This window comes from Bombina bombina, chromosome 2 (assembly GCF_027579735.1).
Source record: "Bombina bombina isolate aBomBom1 chromosome 2, aBomBom1.pri, whole genome shotgun sequence".
NCBI lineage: Eukaryota > Metazoa > Chordata > Amphibia > Anura > Bombinatoridae > Bombina > Bombina bombina.
In genome coordinates, this window is record NC_069500.1 from 1,256,072,054 (window position 1) to 1,256,093,758 (window position 21,705).

General features: G+C 36.1%; 1 protein-coding gene across 1 annotated transcript in view; it reads right to left on the minus strand.

The window, feature by feature from the left end:
* The window catches only part of DTHD1 (death domain containing 1), a 99,109-nt gene that overhangs the window by 72,060 nt on the left and 5,344 nt on the right, over window positions 1-21,705 (minus strand). The window contains exons 2-3 of the mRNA XM_053700280.1: window positions 1,181-1,305; window positions 134-505 (exon numbers count right to left, since the gene is read on the minus strand). Coding sequence (XP_053556255.1) covers window positions 134-505; window positions 1,181-1,305 — 497 coding nt within the window. The remainder of the gene's footprint in view (window positions 1-133; window positions 506-1,180; window positions 1,306-21,705) is intronic.

A 21,705-nucleotide genomic window follows, 5' to 3' on the forward strand; every position in this document is an offset into this window, starting at 1 on the left:
TTCCTGATACTTGTAGGAAATAATCCTTCTCAAATTTGAAAAAATTATTTTCTAAACAAAAAGTTAGAAGTTCTAATAGGAACTCAATGGGTGGTCCCGCATATGCCAACGAATTGCTCAATATTGATCTAACAGCCTGTATCCCACCACCATGTGGGATGGTGGTGTACAGGCTGTCAACGTCCATAGTAACTAATAGGTCACCAGGATTTAGGGTTTCCCAACTGAGTAACTTCCTGATAAGAGATGAAGAGTCTAATATGAAGGAGTATGATTCCTTAACAACTGGTTGCAGGTGATGGTCTATGAAGATAGCCACATTAGAGCACAAAGAATCCCGGGCAGACACAATTGGTCTGCCAGGGGGCTTTGTCAGTGTCTTGTGCACTTTAGGCAACACGTATAACACCAGAGTTACTGGAAATGGTGTAGTCATAAACTCAAGCTCATTTTCATTGATCATACCTGACTCAAACCCACATTTCAGTATATGATCCAATTCTTTCTTAAAACCATTTATCGGATTTCCCCTTAGTTTACAATATACCCTACTGTCAGTCAATTGTCTATACGCCTCCTCTCTGTAATCAGACAACAATTGATCCCCCCTTATCCGCTGCATTTATGATGATTGTATGATCATCCTTTAGATTTTTAAGAGCCATTCTTTCACCTTTTGAGAGATTAGGAAATATTTTTTCCACTTTGGCTTGCTCACACGTGTCACTGATCATGCGTGAAAAACTGCGGATAGAGGGATTATTATTAACCGGGTCAAATTTACTTTTGGTTTTGAAGTTGCTGAAAGTGGGCTGTTCCTTGTTTTTAAAAAAATCTTTATTTTTAAGTTGTCTCTGTAGTTTATAAGTATCTATACACATCTGAAATTTATCCAGGGTAGGTGTAGGAACAAAGGACAAACCCCTATTCAGCAATTTTCTCTCATCCAAGCTAAGGGGTCAGTGTTTACTATCTCAATGTTCCCTTCTGATGTTTCACCCCCACTGCTGTCCACAGTATCTGCAATATTTTTATTATTAAAGCATCTCCTACGTGTATAGTGAGGTCTATCTTCTTTCCCATAAAGCCATCTGTAGACCCTCCTCTCCCTGTAGTCAGTATATACAGTGGCTAATTTACTATTTTTAAATGTTAATAGATCATTCCGATATTTATTCACCTGACCCTGCAATTTCTTAACCCAATCTTCTCCTGTATCATCAAGTAAAACCTGAAAGCTCATCTGTTTGATGTCATTTATCTCTACTCTGATTAGCTGTAGCAGTCTATTAGACTCTTCAATTACTAGCAAAATCAAATCATATGAGCACTTATTAAGTATCGAACACCATTTTTTACAGAAGTCTGGGTTTGACCTACCAATTGTGGGTACATTTTTAATACGAAAACCACGTGGTATGTTTCTATTACGGTGATAGTTTGACAAATATACAGTGTGCGAATGGTGATCTACCTCTCTTTTCTGCAGGTTAAGTAGCTTATGGTAGACATCAAGTGGTGTTTCCCCTCTCAGCTCACGCAAATCTGTATTCACCAGGATGCATGCTGCATCCGCTTCAGTGAAAATAAAGGATTCTCTGTTACTATTATCGTCCCCTGTGTTTGGATAATCACTAGCTGTAGCCCCCAAGGTCTCCATGGGATATATCCCAGGGTTATGGTCTCCTCCAAAGTCCAGTAATTTATCACTAGGTCACCGGTAGTTCAGTATATTAAGGTACTGTCTCTTTAACACCGTATGTGTTTAAAAACAATCACAAGCAGTATTTCTTAGATACAGAAACTGCACGTGACAAAAAAGCACTTCACAGGGTCAAAACAGGTGCTCACAGTTGCATAGTTAAGATAGTTGCCACAATGTATTATTTCCAAATATTATATGCAACGATGACAAGACTTTACCCTTTACACGTATGAAAGCCCCACGGACGGTATACAAAAGAGCACCCAATCTGAAGGATATTTTGGTCCACAATGACCCAACAAAGTGTTATGAGAAAGGGACATGGTTGGATGCAAAAAGGAAACTGGGATGCTACAGGTGTGGGGACTGCACTACGTGTAATAGTATGTTGACTGGGATGTACTTCCATCACCCACACACTGGGAGGAAGTATAAGATTCTACATAGGCTGTCGTGCCTTAGTACCTACGTGATCTATGTATTGATGTGTCCATGTTCCCTGATGTACGTGGGGAAAACATCGACCACCTTCCGTGAGAGGATGGCTAATCATCGCCATGCGATTAGGCTAGCGATTGAGAAACGAGAGTCGGATCAACCAGTGGCTCGACATTTTCTCCAGGCAGGACACACAGCTGCAAGTCTAAGGACCATACTCATAGATAATGTGCCGTCCCTATGGAGAGGGGGAGACAGGAATACCAAACTCCTCCAGGTGGAAACCTCTTGGATCTACCGATTAGATACAGTAACCCCGAAAGGACTGAATATACAACTGGATTTTAATGTTTTCCTTTGAGGGGATGTCTAGGATTGTTTGATCTAGGTCACTTCTGCTCCAGGGGACTTGATTATCTATATGTATATAGTGGATGGGATAAGGATAGTACAAATTGAAGAAACTCCAGGATGCAGTGTATTGTTGCGGCCCTAAAAAAGTTTTCTACTTTACTTCATTAGGGATGAATGTTATTATGATGAGTTCCCCCACTAAATAATAGCCCCATTTCTATACCATCCTTATATTATTATCTATAGAATAGTTGTTATGTCAGCACAAAAAATTGGGGGAATGATGAATAAATATACGTTGTGTAAATATAGAACCCCCTAGATGAAAATAACTGAGATATAATAGATATAATAGATTTGGTATTAGGTCTACTGTGTAAATAGGATATATTAAGGGTCTCAGATAGTGCTTTTTTAGCACTTTTTATCAATAATGGAAAGGTTAGTGAGTTTTTAGATCACATGTTTAGAACAGTTAGTCCGGTACTATCGGAGTTGCTTGCTCCCGACATGCGCACAGCCTAAGTGTACTGTGTGTGTGTATATGACATCACGCAGGTGGATCTATGGTAATTAGCCATGAGGCTGAGAAGGAGCGGTGACGAGCACAAGCGGGAGCGGCCTCCGTGGCACCGGAAGTGACGACAGCACATATGGGGATTTATAGGTAAGCGGTTGGGAATAGTTTTTAGGAGCCTTTTGGGACAAAAGAATTTTGGCAAATACCCATTGAAAAAGACACCAATTGGTTTCGAAACGTTTGGGAATGCTGTGATATAATTTTTTGTGAGCAATAAACTTCGATGAAAAAGACCGGAGAGTGAAGCGTTTGTTTTCTTCCTTGGGGTTGAACGTAGATCTACATATCTTCCACGCAGCACCCCGGCAGATGATCTCAGGAACAGTGAGTGCACTTTAACTGATATTGCTTTTATATATATATATATATATATATATATATATATATATATATATATATATATATATATATATATATATATATATATATATATATACAGTATATATATATATATATATATACAGTAAATATATATATATATATATATATATATATATATGTCCCCTTTTCTGTTATATTCCACACAGCCATTGGCTGCACACTCTAGAGACCTATTTAAAACTGTCCCTAATTAGCTACAGCAAATAAGGTAATCTATGTTAAAACATGGCAGCTCCCATTATTTTATAGACACTAAAACTTTACATGTATTTTGTCAATATTTAAAAAGCTAATGAAACTTTAAAAAATACATTTACGTGTTATTCTCAGATTAATATTTTCTTAGAATGCTTTTTTCTAGCATTTGTTTAGTGTTTAATGTCCCTTTAAGAAACTCAGGATCTTAAAAACTGGGCTATGTAATTTCCTTGAGACTTGTTTTTTCATGTGCATATAACCACATAAACATATTTGATGACAATCACCATATGAATAAACAAGGAAACATCTTTCAGAATCAAACTGAAATTCTGAATTCTGTTACCAGAAATGCTCTTGACTTTTGACCTTTTATTTTTTGTCAATGGAAAAGCCATTCTGAAACTAGACAAAATTCAAATATGATACCAGTCCTTTCGGATTCACCATACAGACTGAACATGAACCTTAATATTGTGAGATTTTAGAAAATTTCTTGTTTGCAAAGGTACAGTATCTCAGAAAAGTGAGTAAACCCTTCACATTTTTGTAAATATTTTATTATATATTTTCATGTAACAACGCTGAAGAAATGACACTTTGCTACAATGTAAAGTAGTGAGTGTACAGCCTGTATAACAGTGTAAATTTGCTGTCCCCTCAAAATAACTCAACACACAGCCATTAATGTCTAAACCGTTGGCAACAAAAGTGAGTACACCCCTAAGTGGAAATGTCCAAATTGGGCACAATTAGCCATTTTCCCTCCCTGGTGTCATGTGACTCGTTAGTGTTACCAGATCTCAGGTGTGAATGAGGATCAGGTGTGTTAAATTTGGTGTTATCACTCTCACACTCTCTCATACTGGTCACTGGAAGTTTAACATGGCACCTCATGGCAAAGAACTCACTGAGGATCTGAAAAAAAGAATTGTTGTTCTATAAATATGGCCTGGGCTATAAGAAGATTGCCAAAACCCTGAAACTGAGCTGCAGCATGGTGGGCAAGATCATACAGAGGTTTCATAGGACAGGTTCCACTCAGAACAAGCCTCTCCATGGTCGACCAAAGAAGTTGAGTGCATGTGCTCAGCGTCATATCCAGAGGTTGTCTTTGGAAAATAAAAGTTTGAGTGCTGCCAGCATTGCTGCAGAGGTTGAAGGCGTGGGGGGGTCAGCCTGTCAGTGCTCAGACCATACACCGCACACTGCATTAAATTGGTCTGCATGACTGTCATCCCAGAAGGAAGACTCTTCTAAAGATGATGCACAAGAAAGCCTGCAGTTTGCTGAAGACAAGCAGACTAAAGACATGGATTACTGGAACCATGTCCTGTGGTCCAATGAGACCAAGATAACCGTATTTGGTTCAGATGGTGTCAAGCGTGTGTGGCAGCATCCAGGTCAAGAGTACAAAGACAAGTGTGTCTTGCCTACAGTCAAGCATGGTGGTCTGAGTGTCATGGTCTGGGCCTGCATGAGTGCTGCCGGCACTGGGGAGCTACAGTTCATTGAGGGAACCATGAATGCCAACATGTACTGTGACATACTGAAGCAGAACATGATCTCCTCCCTTCAGAGACTGGGCAGCAGTCTAGTATTCCAACATAACGACCCCAAACACACCTCCAAGATGACCACTGCCTTGCTAAAGGGTAAAGGTGATGGACTGGCCAAGCATGTCTCCAGACCTAAACCCTATTGAGCATCTGTGGGGCATCCTCAAATGGAGTGTGGGGGTTTGCAAGGTCTCTAACATCTACCAGCTCCGTGATGTTGTCATGGAGGAGTGAAAGAGGACTCCAGTGGCAACCTGTGAAGCTCTGGTGAACTCCATGCCCAAGAGGGTTAAGGCAGTGCTGGAAAATAATTGTGGTCACACAAAATATTGACACTTTGGGCCCAATTTGGACATTTCCACTTAGAGGTGTACTCACTTTTGTTGCAACGGTTTAGACATTAATCGCTATGTGTTGAGTTATTTTGAGGGGACATCACATTTACACTGTTATACAGGCTGTACACTCACTGCTTTACATTGTAGCAAAGTGTCATTTCTTCAGTGTTGTCACATGAAAAGATATAATAAAATATTTACAAAAATGTGAGGAGTGTTCTCACTTTTGTGAGATACTGTATAGAGTATGTTTACCACACAGAGTAAAATACAAACAAAATTGATGGTGCTTGTTTTCTGCTTGAAATCTGCGAAAATTAAAGGGACGGTAAACACCATGTAATTAAAAGGCATTTCTGTTGTGTTGGTACAGAACAAAATATCTGCCAAGTCTAAACATTTTAAAAATAAATTAACCCCTTAGCGACTACGGCATTTTTCAATTTTCTTTGTTTGTGTTTAGCTGTAATTTTCCTCTTACTCATTTACAGTACCCACACATATTATATACTGTTTTTCTCGCTATTAAATTGACTTTCTAAAGATACCATTATTTTCATCATATCTTATCATTTACTATAAAAAAATTATAAAATATGATGAAAAAATGGAAAAAATACACATTTTCTAAATTTGACCCCCAAAATCACATCTACAAACACCAAAAAACACCCATGCTAAATAGTTTCTAAATTTTGTTCTGAGTTTAAAAATACCCAATGTTTACATGTTCTTTGCCTTTTTTTTGCAAATTATAGGGCAATAAATACAAGTAGCACTTTGCTATTTCCAAAGCACTTTTTTTTTTCTCAAAATTAGCAATCGTTAAATTGGAACACTGATATCTGTCAGGAATCCCTGAATAACCCTTCACATGTATATATATTTTTTTAGTAGACACCCCAAAGTATTGATCTAGTCCCATTTTGGTATATTTCATGCCACAATTTCACCGCCAAATGCGATCAAATAAAAACAATTGTTAACTTTTTCACAAACTTTTTCACAAACTTTAAGTTTCTCACTGAAATTATTTACAAACAGCTTGTGCAATTATGACACAAATGGTTGTAAATGCTTCTCTGGGATCCCCTCTTGTTCAGAAATAGCAGACATTTATGACTTTGGCATTACTTTTTGGTACTTAAAAGGCCGCTAAATGCTGTTGCGCACCACACTTGTATTATGCCCAGCAGTGAAGGGGGGCTTAATTAGGTAGCTTGTAGGGTTAATTTTAGCTTTTGTGTAGTGTAGTAGACAACCCAAAGTATTGATATAGGCCCAATTTGGTATATTTCATGACACCATTTTACCGCAAAATGTGATCAAATAAAAAAAAAATCATTATCTTTTTCACAAACTTTAGGTTTCTCACTGAAATTATTTACAAACAGCTTGTGCAATTATGGCACAAATGGTTGTAAATGCTTCTCTGGGACCCCTTTTGTTCAGAAATAGCAGACATATATAGCTTTGGCATTGATTTTTGGTAATTAGAAGGCCGCTAAATGCTGCTGCACACCACACTTGTATTATGCCCAGCAGTGAAGGCATTAATTAGGGAGCTTGTAAGGTTAATTTTAGCTTTAGTGTAGAGATCAGCCTCCCACTTGACACATCCCACCCCCTGATCCCTCCCTGACCCTCCTCAAACAGCTCTCTTCAATCCCCCACCCCACAATGGTCACCCCCATCTTAAAGGACCAGTCAACACTGCAGATTTGCATAATCAACAAATGCATGATAACAAGACAATGCAATAGCACTTAGTCTGAACTTCAAATGAGTAGTAGATTTTTGTTAAATAAATTGCAAACTTATGTCTATTTCCACTCCCCCTGTATCATGTGACAGCCATCAGCCAATTACTAATGCATATACGTATATGCTGTGAATTCTTGCACATGCTCAGTAGGAGTTGGTGACTCAAAAAGTATAAATATAAAAAGACTGTGCACATTTTGTTAATGGCAGTAAATTGGAAAGTTGTTTAAAATTGCCTTCTCTATCTGAATCATGAAGTTTAATTTTGACTTGAGTGTCCCTTTAAGTACTGGCAGAAAGTATGCCAGCACTAAAATAAAATGGTATATATTTATTTTTTATTTTATATTTTTTATTTTATACTTTCTGCAGTATAGGATACCCCCTTACCACCCAACCTCCCTGAGCCCCGCCAACAGCTCTCTAACCCTCCCCCTCTACCTATTTGCCCCATCTTAGGTACTGGCAGCTGGCTGCCAGTACCCAGTTTGCTCTGCATCGGTTGGTGCCTAAAGGGTATTGCACAATGCCTCAATATCAAGGCATCGCTGCAATACCCTGAGAGCAACTGGAAGCAATTATGATCTCTTCCAGGGCTCATTTTTACTGAGGACGTGCTATGTATGTCCTTGGTCCTTAACTGTTGTTTTTTTTCAGGACGTACCTAGCACATCCCTGGTTCTTAAGGGGTTATAATCCTTTTTACTGCAATTGTTTTTCAATAGTCAAACCTTTTTCCTTATTAGGAGGAGCCAAAACTGGCTTTTGTCTGTAGACAACAAGGTTAGCCACTAGACATGTACACAGCGGAAACATTTGCTTCGGTTAATTTCAGACCGATTCAAATTTTTTCGAATTTTATTTTTGGATCGATTCAATTTCAGACACATTCGAATGTATTCATTTCAGATTAATTCGGATTCGAATAAATTCAGATGTATTCGGATGTATTCGTTTCGGATTTGATTCGTAAATTCATAAGTTCGGTATGTGTTATGTTGATTCAGAAGGTTCCAAGTTACACAAACGGAATTATTTCACTGTTCTATCTCACTAAATCTCTCTAAATTTAATTTTTATTCTGAATTGGGATTAGTCCATGACCATTCGAATGTAACAAATAAATCCAAACTAATTTGGATGTATTTGTTACAATTGCATTTGGATTAGTTCAGTTTCATTGCTAGGGTATTTTGGATATTTAAATCGATTCGAATCTCTGAATTTGGCGAATTCGTCCGAATTTCGATTCATAACGAAACGAAATGCACATGTCTGTTAGCCACGGTAATAATGTTCTTTTAATTTGCATTGTTAAGTTAGACTTAGAATATGCTCAATTTTCATAGCTAAATTATCTGAAAATGGGGCAAAATAAATAAGGAAAATATATTGCAAAGTTTTTTCACTATGCATCAATAAACATATATTAAAATCTCAAGGTAATTACTGATACCTAAATATAGTTTTATGTAAGAGGTTAATGCAAGAATACATCATTATCATGAGATTGTTCAGTTGGCTTGCTGCATTTATTGTTTAAAGGTATTTTATTTTCAATCCAGCAAACTCTCACATATTATTATACAGGCCATAATTTTATTTTTAGCATTGTTATATTTTAGAACTTATCAGTTCAAACAATTCAAGAAAGCTTTGATATTCCTATATGTGTACTAAACATCAAGGGTAAATATGTTTCATGGTGTATTTATTTGTCTCTTACATATTTTAAATGGTAATATGGACCTTTTGTTTCATATTTGCCTTTTCTTTCCATTTTATAGCTTATGTATTGGAAATTATTAAGTTTTAGACAAAGAGAAAATTGTATTTATACTGTAAATGTGTGATAGTGATATATTCTTTCAATAATGATCAATAGTGTTTGTTTTGTAATATTTCCTCCCCCTAGTATGTATATGCATATATACAGTGTATATATACAGTGTATACATATATACTATATATATATATATATATATATATATATATATATATATATATATATATATATATATATTAGAATTACCTATAGGTAATATCACACATTTTTATGTTTGCTAGATTTGTTTGCAAAGTTCTGATATACTATAATGCTGTTATTCATCAATCACACCCCAATGAGTAAAGCATTTAAAGAAGCTATGAAATCATTACATCACAACATGGCAATGTCTTTTTTTACCATTAGTGAATGAACCATTCAAATATTTTGCTAATCTAGAATTTGTTGATGCTATTGTAGTAAGTGTTTTCATCTTTACAAGGTTTTTTAGGGCAATTGTAGTTTAAAGGGACATGATATACAAATGTTGAAGCACTTGAAAGTGAATCAGCATAACTGTAAAAAGCTGACTAGAAAACATCACCTGAACATCTCTATGTAAAAAATTAAGATATTTTACCTCAAAATGTCCTCAGTAGCCATATCCCATTGTAAATGGATTTTCAGCAGCCAATCAGGATGCTAGTCCAGGGACTTGCAAAGGAGTGTACATCTGGCATGTGCAAGCACAGTCATACTTTTTCCATATTCAGTTTAAGGAAGTTTACTATGAAATCTCACAAGATTTCAGTAAAATCTCATGAGGGATTATAAGGGATTATATTGATGAGCACATTCGTGTAAACAAGATTATGAGTTCAAATCAGCATGGTCAGAATGGTTTTATGAGAAATAGATCATGTCAAATAAATCTAATTAGATTCTATGAGGAAATAAGTAAAAAATAAATAAAGGGTAATCAGTTGATGTGATATACTTAGATTTTGCAAACACATTTGATACAGTGCCACATGAGAGATTAATGCACAAAATTAAGGGACTGGGAATAGCTGAAAATGTATCTTTTCAATATTTTTATTAATAACTTAGAGCAAGGATTAAATAATGGCATCTCTATTTTTGCAAATGATACTAAGTTAAGTAAGGTCATTAGATCAGAGCAGGATGAACTTTCATTACAAAGGGATCTGCAAAAATTAGAAGTATGGGCAGGTAAATGGAACATGAGATTTAATACGGGAAAAGGCAAGGTTCTACATTTTGGAAGTAAAAATAAGCAGGCAGCGTATTATTTAAATGGCACAAGACTTAGCCAAACAGAGGAGGAAAGGGATTTGGGAGTAGTAATAGATAACAAGCTAAAGATGGGTGCACAATGCAGGGCAGTGGCTACAAAGGCTAATAAGATACTAGCATGTATTAAAAGAGGCATTGATTCAAGGGAGGAAAGCATAATTCCTGTCACTATATAAATCCCTGGTAAGTTCTCACCTTGAGTATGGAGTGCAATTCTGTGGACTGATCACAAAAAAAGAGATTGTGGAACTAGAAAAAGTTCAGAGAAGGGCCACAAAGCTAATACGGGGAATGGAGAATTTAAGCTATGAGGAGAGGCTAGCCAAACTGAGTCTGTTTTCTTTAGAAAAAAGGCGCTTGAGAGGTGACTTGATTAATTTATATAAATATATTCAAGGCCCATATACAGAGAAGGCTGAAGCTCTGTTTATTCCAAGAAATTTTTTGTGACAAGAGGTCACAATTTAAGGTTGGAGGAAAGGAGATTTAATCTCCTGCAACGGAAACATTTTTTCACTGTAAGAGCAATAAAATTGTGGAACTCATTACCAAAGGAGGTAGTGAATGCCAATACCCTAGATACATTTAAAAATTGTTTGGATACATTTCTGTCTAGAAACATAATTCATGGATATGATTGCTAGTATTAAATGGGTAACTTTTTAGTGGGATTTTTTAAGCTTAACTGAAACTTTTTGTAAGTATTTTAGATTTGTATAGGTGGAACTCGATGGACTTCGGGTCTTTTTTTAACCTGATCTACTATGTTACTATGTTACTATGTATATCACAGTAAAGCAAAGCATAACCTTAGTACTGCTGATGCTTATTGGCTATTGTTTTTTTCTTCCATTTCAAACTGCAGCAGGACAGTAAGTATAACTATTCATAGAGCACCTATTATTGTGAGCTGAAGTAATTCTGAGGTAAAATAGCTTTCTTTTTTACACAGAGATGTTTAGGTCATATTTTCTTGTCAGCTTTTTATAGTTATACTGAATTACTATCAAGTGATTTAGCATATACGTGTTGTGTCACTTTAATACAAAATAAGCAAAGAATATAAGGCTAGGTTGTGATATTATTGTTATTAATATTATTATTATTATAGTTTCTTTGTATTGTGCCACCAAATTCTGTAGCGTAACATATTGATCAAGTGCTAGCTAACATGATTTAGAAATATTTATGTGCACTATATTAATACTGTAATAGAAAACCAAACTAATGGAAAAAATCTATATTTTTATCTATAATAAGTCTTAATATTTCAGCTTGCTTTGAGTAGCTTGTAGATCTCTCTCTCATTACTAAGATTGGATAATATTCGAACATGCTCATGAGCTTTCAAAGGGAACTTGTTTATTTAAAACAAAAGGTCAACTTAAAGTCAAATCTTACTCGGTATTCCATAATACTTTGAACTATCTAACGGCTAGATTTGGAGTTTTGTCGGTAACGACCCGAAAAACTAACGCCGGCTTTTTTCTGGCCGCACCATAAAAATAACTCTGGTATTGAGAGTCCACATAAAGGCTGCGTTAGGCTCCAAAAAAGGAGCGTAGAGCATTTTTAACGCAGCTTCAACTCTCAATACCAGAGTTGCTTACGCAAGCGGCCAGCCTCAAAAACGTGCTCGTGCACGATTCCCCCATAGGAAACAATGGGGCTGTTTGAGCTGAAAAAAAACCTAACACCTGCAAAAAAGCTGCGTTCAGCTCTTAACGCAGCCCCATTGTTTGCTATGGGGAAACACTTCCTACGTCTGCACCTAACACCCTAACATGAACCCCGAGTCTAAACACCCCTAACCTTACACTTATTAACCCCTAATCTGCCGCCCCCGCTATCGCTGACACCTGCATTTTATTTTTAACCCCTAATCTGCCACTCCGTAAACCGCCGCTACTTACATTATCCCTATGTACCCCTAATCTGCTGCCCCTAACACCGCCGACCCCTATATTATATTTATTAACAGTCAAATTTGAAAAAATTGACCTCAGCGCCTAATGATAACCTTTGAGCCTGGGAAGGGGTATTCCTAGCTATTACCCAGTGAAAGAAACAGAATGAGGGGAAACCCCAGGCGCCTACCCTAAGGAGGCTAGGTTGAATAAAAATATAAAATCTAAGCTACAGTGTTGTCTAAAAATGTGTTTTAATACAAAGATATAGATAATTAAAAACTTGGATATAAATGTTTACAAATTTAAACAAATTTACATACAAAACTTCATGGATCCATGATAAATAACAGATAAAATTAAAAATAAAAACAATGAGATAAAATTTTGAGCAATTATATGCAGTAGCAGCAAGGTAGACATAAAAATAGTTGCAGACAATTCTAGTGAAACGTCTCGAAATAAAATAAAATTACAGTGAGACAATTACAGTGAAAAAATTCAAGTGAAAAAAATTACAGTGAAAAAAATGCAAAAATGTGAAAAAAACTCCTCAAAATGGAATCCAAAATGATAATGGGGGAAGTCTAAAATTTATAGTCCTATTTTGAATAGTGTAATCCAGTGGCTGGAAATCCCAAATAATAGTGGAATAGTGTAATCCAGTGGCTGGAAATCCCAAATAATAGTTATATTCTTATATTCTTTTTCTTCTTTTTCCAAAGGTCATTTTTTCATTTTTTCTTCGTTTTTTCTTGTTGTTCCACTTTAAATTTGATTTGAAGATTTGTTTTGGAAGATATGCATTTTTGAAGAATATTGGAGCACTCACATTTCATTTTTAAACATTATTTTTACACATCATTTTTTGTTGTGACATTTCCACACCCAAGTTTGTAACATTTGCACTTATTTGACATCAGTTTGGATACACTCTTTCCACTATTATTTGGGATTTCCAGCCACTGGATTACACTATTCAAAATAGGACTATAAATTTTAGACTTCCCCCATTATCATTTTGGATTCCATTTTGAGGAGTTTTTTCACATTTTTGCATTTTTTTCACTGGAATTTTTTTCACTTGAATTTTTTCACTGTAATTGTGTCACTGTAATTTTATTTTATTTCGAGACGTTTCACTAGAATTGTCTGCAACTATTTTTATTTCTACCTTGCTGCTACTGCATATAATTGCTCAAAATTTTATCTCATTGTTTTTATTTTTAATTTTATCTGTTATTTATCATGGATCCATGAAGTTTTGTATGTAAATTTGTTTAAATTTGTAAACATTTATATCCAAGTTTTTAATTATCTATATCTTTGTATTAAAACACATTTTTAGACAACACTGAAGTTTAGATTTTATATTTTTATTCAACCTAGCCTCCTTAGGGTAGGCGCCTGGGGTTTCCCCTCATTATATTTATTAACCCCTAATCTGCCCCCCTCAGCGTCGCCTCCATCTGCCTACACTTATTAACCCCTAATCTGCCGACCGCAAAGCGCCGCCACCTACGTTATCCTTATGTACCCCTAATCTGCTGCCCCTAACACCGCCGACCCCTATATTATATTTATTAACCCCTAATCTGCCCCCCTCAACGTCGCCTCCACCTGCCTACACTTATTAACCCCTAATCTGCCAAGCGGACCTGAGCGCTACTATAATAAAGTTATTAACCCCTAATCCGCCTCACTAACCCTATAATAAATAGTATTAACCCCTAATCTGCCCTCCCTAACATCGCCGACACCTAACTTCAATTATTAACCCTTAATCTGCCGAATGGAGCTCACCGCTACTCTAATAAATGTATTAACCCCTAAAGCTAAGTCTAACCCTAACACTAACACCCCCCTAAGTTAAATATAATTTAAATCTAACGAAATTAATTAACTCTTATTAAATAAATTATTCCTATTTAAAGCTAAATACTTACCTGTAAAATAAATCCTAATATAGCTACAATATAATTTATAATTATATTATAGCTATTTTAGGATTAATATTTATTTTACAGGTAACTTTGTATTTATTTTAACCAGGTACAATAGCTATTAAATAGTTAAGAACTATTTAATAGCTAAAATAGTTAAAATAATTACAAATTTACCTGTAAAAGAAATCCTAACCTAAGTTACAATTAAACCTAACACTAGACTATCAATAAATTAATTAAATAAACTACCTACAATTACCTACAATTAACCTAACACTACACTATCAATAAATTAATTAAATACAATTGCTACAAATAAATACAATTAAATAAACTAGCTAAAGTACAAAAAATAAAAAAGAACTAAGTTACAAAAAATAAAAAAATATTTACAAACATAAGAAAAATATTACAACAATTTTAAACTAATTACACCTACTCTAAGCCCCCTAATAAAATAACAAAGCCCCCCAAAATAAAAAAATGCCCTACCCTATTCTAAATTACTAAAGTTCAAAGCTCTTTTACCTTACCAGCCCTGAACAGGGCCCTTTGCGGGGCATGCCCCAAGAAATACAGCTCTTTTGCCTGTAAAAAAAAACATACAATACCCAAGCCCCCCAACATTACAACCCACCACCCACATACCCCTAATCTAACCCAAATCCCCCTTAAATAAACCTAACACTAAGCCCCTGAAGATCATCCTACCTTGTCTTCACCTCACCGGGTATCACACCGATCCGTCCAGAAGAGCTCCTCCGATGTCCTGATCCAAGCCCAAGCGGGGGGCTGAAGAGGTCCATGATCCGGCTGAAGTCTTCATCCAAGCGGGGCAGAAGAGGTCTTCCATCCGATTGAAGTCTTCATCCAAGCGGCATCCATCCGGAGCGAAGCGGCAGCATCCTGAAGACCTCCACCGCGGAACATCCATCCTGGCCGACGACTGAACGACGAATGACGGTTCCTTTAAATGACGTCATCCAAGATGGCGTCCCTCGAATTCCGATTGGCTGATAGGATTCTATCAGCCAATCGGAATTAAGGTAGGAATATTCTGATTGGCTGATGGAATCAGCCAATCAGAATCAAGTTCAATCCGATTGGCTGATCCAATCAGCCAATCAGATTGAGCTTGCATTCTATTGGCTGATCGGAACAGCCAATAAGTGTAGGCAGGTGGAGGCGACGTTGAGGGGGGCAGATTAGGGGTTAATAAATATAATATAGGGGTCGGCGGTGTTAGGGGCAGCAGATTAGGGGTACATAAGGATAACGTAGGTGGCGGCGCTTTGCGTTCGGCAGATTAGGGGTTAATAAGTGTAGATAGGTGGAGGCGACATTGTGGGGGGGCAGGTTAGGGGTTAATAAATATAATACAGGGGTCGGCGGTGTTAGGGGCAGCAGATTAGGGGTACATAAGGATAACGTAGGTGGCGGTCGGCAGATTAGGGGTTAAAAAAATGTATTCGAGTGTCGGCGATGTGGGGGGACCTCGGTTTAGGAGTACATAGGTAGTTTATGGGTTTTAGTGTACTTTAGAGTACAGTAGTTAAGAGCTTTATGAACCGGCGTTAGCCCAGAAAGCTCTTAACTACTGACTTTTTTCCTGCGGCTGGAGTTTTGTCGTTAGATGTCTAACGCTCACTTCAGAAACGACTCTAAATACCGGAGTTAGAAAGATCCCATTGAAAAGATAGGATACGCAATTTATGTAAGGGGATCTGCGGTATGGAAAAGTCGCGGCTTAAAAGTGAGCGTTAGACCCTATTTTGAGTGACTCCAAATACCGGCGGTAGCCTAAAACCAGCGTTAGGAGCCTCTAACGCTGGTTTTCACGGCTAACGCCAAACTCCAAATCTAGGTGTATGAGTCTGGCTTCATGAATGTGCAGTTCAAAAGAAAAAAATCAGGAAATAGATGTTCTTGATAATTACACAGCAAATACCATATACAAAGTGCATATAAGAACTAAAAAATGTGAAATATAAAATTGTGACATTTGCCTCTTATACTAAACCTAAATAAATCAGTGAAATATGTAAAAAAAATATTTAACCCCTTTTCCAAGCTTTATTTAAAAGACTCAAAGGTCATAAGATCATAAAAAAGAAAAAAATTTTTTGGGGGGGATACCCAAATATAGATATATAGATATAGATATATATATATGTTGAATGTGATGGATATTTTATCTAAAATACAAATATGTGAGGCTAGGCAGGAAAACTATAAATGCAAGAGAGACAATTATATCAAATTAACTGGGAAACAATGCACTAAGTCCTAGTCTCTGATGATAATCTTTTTGGGATCAAAGATATCTATTAGGGCTAGATTATGAGTAGTGTGCAGGGGTCAAGTTGAGCGGGAACGCATTGTAACGGAGTTCCTGCACTATTTTTGCAGGAGGAACTTAGTTTCATCTGGACAGAGAACAGAAACGCTTCTGTAAACACTGCTGCTGGTGGGAAGAGTTGGATCACAGTGTGATTAGAGGGATAGTGAGACCATCTAGTAATGGGCAGTAACACTTCCTACAATACACTAAATGCAAGACTGGCAGTGGTCCTGCTGTATGATCACCCCGCACTGTGTGTAACAAACGGTGCTTACATTTCTGTGTGGCTTGCTCTGGCATTATTTAGCTCCCCCCAGCAGAAATAGAACTATTGCACCTTAAGTGGGTGAGACTCTGTGTCAGAGGAGGATTCTCAGGCCCAAAGGCAACCATTCAACCCTTCATTGCATTTAATTTGCTTTCATTAACCAAAGTGTATAGATTGTATACATACAAATACAGTGTGTGTGTGTGTGTATATATATATATATATAAAACAATATTAATTGTGGGGGAGGGGAGTCTTAATGAGTTAACACCACTTTTTTTGTAGGACTTGACCCCTGGTGTGCTATCTGTAGTGCTCAAGCGATATTGGGGTATTTCTTGGCTCTTTGCACGCAACTGATATAATGTGCGTATTATGAGTTAAAAGTAAATGCATTTGCATAAGCACAATAGAATTTAACATGCACCAGGTACACACAATTTCAGAGCTCTAGTTGACTGTAACCCGAGACAAAAAGTTGCACAAAACACATAACAGTACAGTTAAGCTCACATTAACACTGTCTGATAAAAAAAGATATGAAATTGCAGTTTTTAGCAGTGTGTATGTATATATATATATATATATATATATGTTTATATGTATGTACATATGTATTAATGTTTTTTTTGTTTTTTTTTACTGTCTATGTACTCTACATATTTCTGATTCCAATATTCTTCACTTACAGAACAATGTACTTTTTAATTGTAAATACATATTTACATATAAATAATGTTTTAACTTATTATTTAAATTAACTAAACGGCGTGAGGAAGGGGCGTGGTTAGTCACAAGCGACACACGCGTTTTACCACAAGCGAGAGGCGTGGCTTTCCACAAATGTGCAGTGTTTGATTGACACTGACGTATATGTTAATTCCTATTCCGTAAAATATTTTCAGAAGTTGCGATCGGCAATTTCCGTAACTCTGCCCACACATAATTTTTACTGTAACAATGCATAGTTACTGTCTCAATAATGTAGACCCTAACACTGAAAAAATAAGCATTAATAAAAATCATGTACAAACTGACACTTATACATACACTTCCTTTCAAAACATAAGGCTAAATGCTAAATTATTTAAAGTGTCAGTATGTACATTATATATATATATATATATATATATATATATATATATATATATATATATATATATATATATATATTACAAATGCTTATTGTAGAAGTGTCAGTGTCTACATTATTTATACAGTCACTATGCATTGTGACTGTATAAATAATGTGTAGACTGAGCTGCCTCCCAATAATAAAACTAACACTTCTTTACCTATATTTCCGCCATCCCCAAAAAATTGCAAGTAAAATAAAAATTAATAAACCCTAATCCGAAAACCTCCACATAGCAATAAACCTAATTACCCTATTAACCCCTAAACCGCAAAACCCCCATATCGCAATAACCCTAAGTATCCTATTAACCCCTAAACCACAAAACCTCCACATAGCAATAAACCTAATTTCCCTATTAACCCCTAAACGGCAAAACCGCCACAGCGCAATAAACATTATTAACATATTAACCCCTAAACCGCAAAACACCCACATCGCAATAAACATTATTAACCTGTTAACCCCTAAACCGCAAAACCTCCACATCGCAATAAAACCTAATTAACTTATTAACCCCTTAAACCACCATAACGCCCAATGCAAATAACTAATTAAATAGCTAAGCACAATAGCTAACCTCACAATTTCCTCAGCTCAGCAGAGTAAGTTCTGTGTAAAATGTTATACTCAGCTGCTCCCAGCTACAGGTAAAAAAAAAATTAAAAATGAAGAAATGAACAGCAGCCAATCAGCATCAACAGTGCTGAGGTCATGAACTCTTTTACTGTGATCTCATGAGATTTGACTTAACTCTCATGAGATTTTATAGTAGACTTCCTTAAACTGAATAGGGAAATAACATGAGAGTGCATGTAAGCTCAATCCTTTGGCTGTCCCGGGACAGACATACTGATTTGCTGCTTAGAAGTCTTTTACAATGGGATGTGGCTACTGAGACACTTTTGAGGTAAAATATCTTTCTTTTTTACATAGAGATGTTCAGGTGATATTTTTTAGTCAGCTTTTTACAGCTATGCTGCATCACTTTCAAGTGTTTAAACATTTGGGTATTATGGCCCTTTAAACTGTTTCTAATTATGAGACTGACTGCTATGCCCATTTCTCCATTCATGTTGCTGACCACAAGAATGCCAACTCCATTCTGCTTTCAAGTAGCTGATCCAGCCTGTTCCTAATTATAAGACTCTCTAGTCCAGTTCTTCATCAAGGTTGCTGACCTGGACAATATATGATTATGAGATTATGATGTCCAGATCTGCTTTCAAGTTGCTGAACTAGCCTGTTTCAAGCCTGACAAAGATATTCTCAAGCCTTAAGTTTATTTCAGCTTCTGTCCTGAACTATCCATAAAAACTCTCTGTGCAAGGTCCCAAACATATTTTCTCAGGTCCACAAATTCTAGCAAACATAACTGCACAAAATCAGGCTAATAATAAGTACTCAATATATTTTATCCTTGCTGAATTCTGATTTTTCTAAATGGATAAGACAAAAACTAAAATGGTAAGTACGAAAATAAAGAACTATAAACAGGTTTAGCGGACTAGATCTGTATTAAATCACCTGTACCTAATTTTGGAATGATCTGGAGAAGACGTACGAAACATACAACCTTGTTTAGATCAGCTGATTGTAAATTACACATACTAGGGTTATCTAAATAATATTTTCTGCAAGCTGGCAGCAAATAAGGGGAAACAACAATTGTGACAGTGCTAGGGATTTAATAATAATAATATCCATGGAATAATAATAATAATAATATCCATGGAATAATAGGATGACAATAGAAAAAGTGTAATACCATAAAAATCAATTTCCTTGTAGGGAACCAAGAAAGGACAAAGGAAGTGGTTATGTTCTTTTTAGCACATTATAATTCAATATTATATTTTAATAATTAGTAAACTCAGCATATCAGCACTCATTATGTAAGTATAGAATGCAAATATAGTAATGATTGTATATAAAGTGTAGAATGTAGGAAGTAAATATGCTTTCATTCTACTAATTAATGTGAATTAATAACTATAGAAGCACTGTTAAGGTATGAGAGCCTGTCAAATAAAAAGGAAATGCAAATCACTTGATGAATGCCATCACAGGGTTGTGACAAGTTATATAAGAATGGTCTACTTTGTAATTTCTGTTAAAGTATATTATGTATTATTTATTCAATACAGTTTTTAAATCATTTTTATTAGTGTTATTATGAGTGTGCCTGTACTGTACAATGTATTTTTGATGTTTTTTGTGCAATTTTTTTGTCCCACGTAACAGTAATCCAGAGCTCTGAAGTTGCGCTAACCTGATATTCATTTAATTAAATTGTGCTCAAGTGAACACATTTACTTTCATCTCATAACACGCACGCAATGAGGCACAATATACTCCTTATTACTTGCACACAACAGTTAGCGCTCCACTCCTAATCTAGCCCTTACTAAGAGCTTTGCAGGTAAGGTTCTCAACTTGAGAACCTGTCCACATGACTTTGCGACAATCGGGCAGCGGACCCTGTATGTCTGCGGCTCTTATGTATAATTACAAGTGTTTAATGCCGCCTTCTGTCAATCATCCGAGCAAGCGTGTTCGGGGAGATTTTATCCCACCATCTCAAAGGAGGCAGAGAGTGTACATTGCCGGAAGCAGACTCACAAATGCGAACCTGCCAAGCATGGGCTCAAAATCAGCTAAGGATGCTTAGTACATTGAGTCCTAAGTATAATGTTTTTATATTGCACTAATATATTTTAACAGGAGCAAGTGCTTTCTGTAACATTTTTTTTTTATAATTTTTATTGAGGCATAGCATGCATTATAACACATAAGTGACATTACAATAAGAAAGTCGTAGCAATCGCTTCATCCACAGTTATGACCAAATCTGTTACATAGTGAAAATAATAACTTGTTGGAAATAAACCTCACATTTTTCCATTTTTTTCCCTTGTAACCTATAAATATATACCATACCATTATATAGTAGAAAATAAACATATATACAGTATATAAACACTGTAACCTATGACCAGCTGTGTAAATTCCTGAGTTAATTCACAACGTATAGGCCAGTCATACATGTATATTCGCTGAGTTATTGAAATTCATAGTTACCATTTAAAGGAAACCAACAATATAATTAGAAACGCTGTAATTTGCAAGGGAAACCGCACCATATGCTCTAAGCTTAATTAATAAAGGCTACAGCTTATATAAGTGGGGGGAGGAAGATAAGGAGTCAACCGGGCTAAGATAGAACTATTATAGTATAAATATACCAGAAATTAGGAGCAAGTCAACTATTTTCTAGGTAAGTGTAGCATATCGGTGACAGACTACAATTGAAGCATTATCTATGAGGTCTTAGTTCCTTGCTTTGAAAAAAAACAGAGTTATACTACATTCTACATATAGTCATATAGGCATAGAAGTCCACACACCTTGGCTGCTGGTAGCAGGATCCCCAACCCACATAACATGAATTAATGAAAGGAATAACCTAAGCCTTTCATGTTCCTTGATATATAGCAAACTAATTGCTCTGCCTAATTGTTATTAAACAATGATGTGTCTTCATGTATGGGCTGCTAGGAAATAATAGTAGAGCTCCAAATATAACAGTTAAGGTATTATTGTAGAATATGTCTTTAACTAAGCCCAACAATTTTGAGAATATTGGAAAGATGTAACTACTAAGCAGGGATAGGCACAGACAAAGGCTGTGGTGGACATTTTCCAA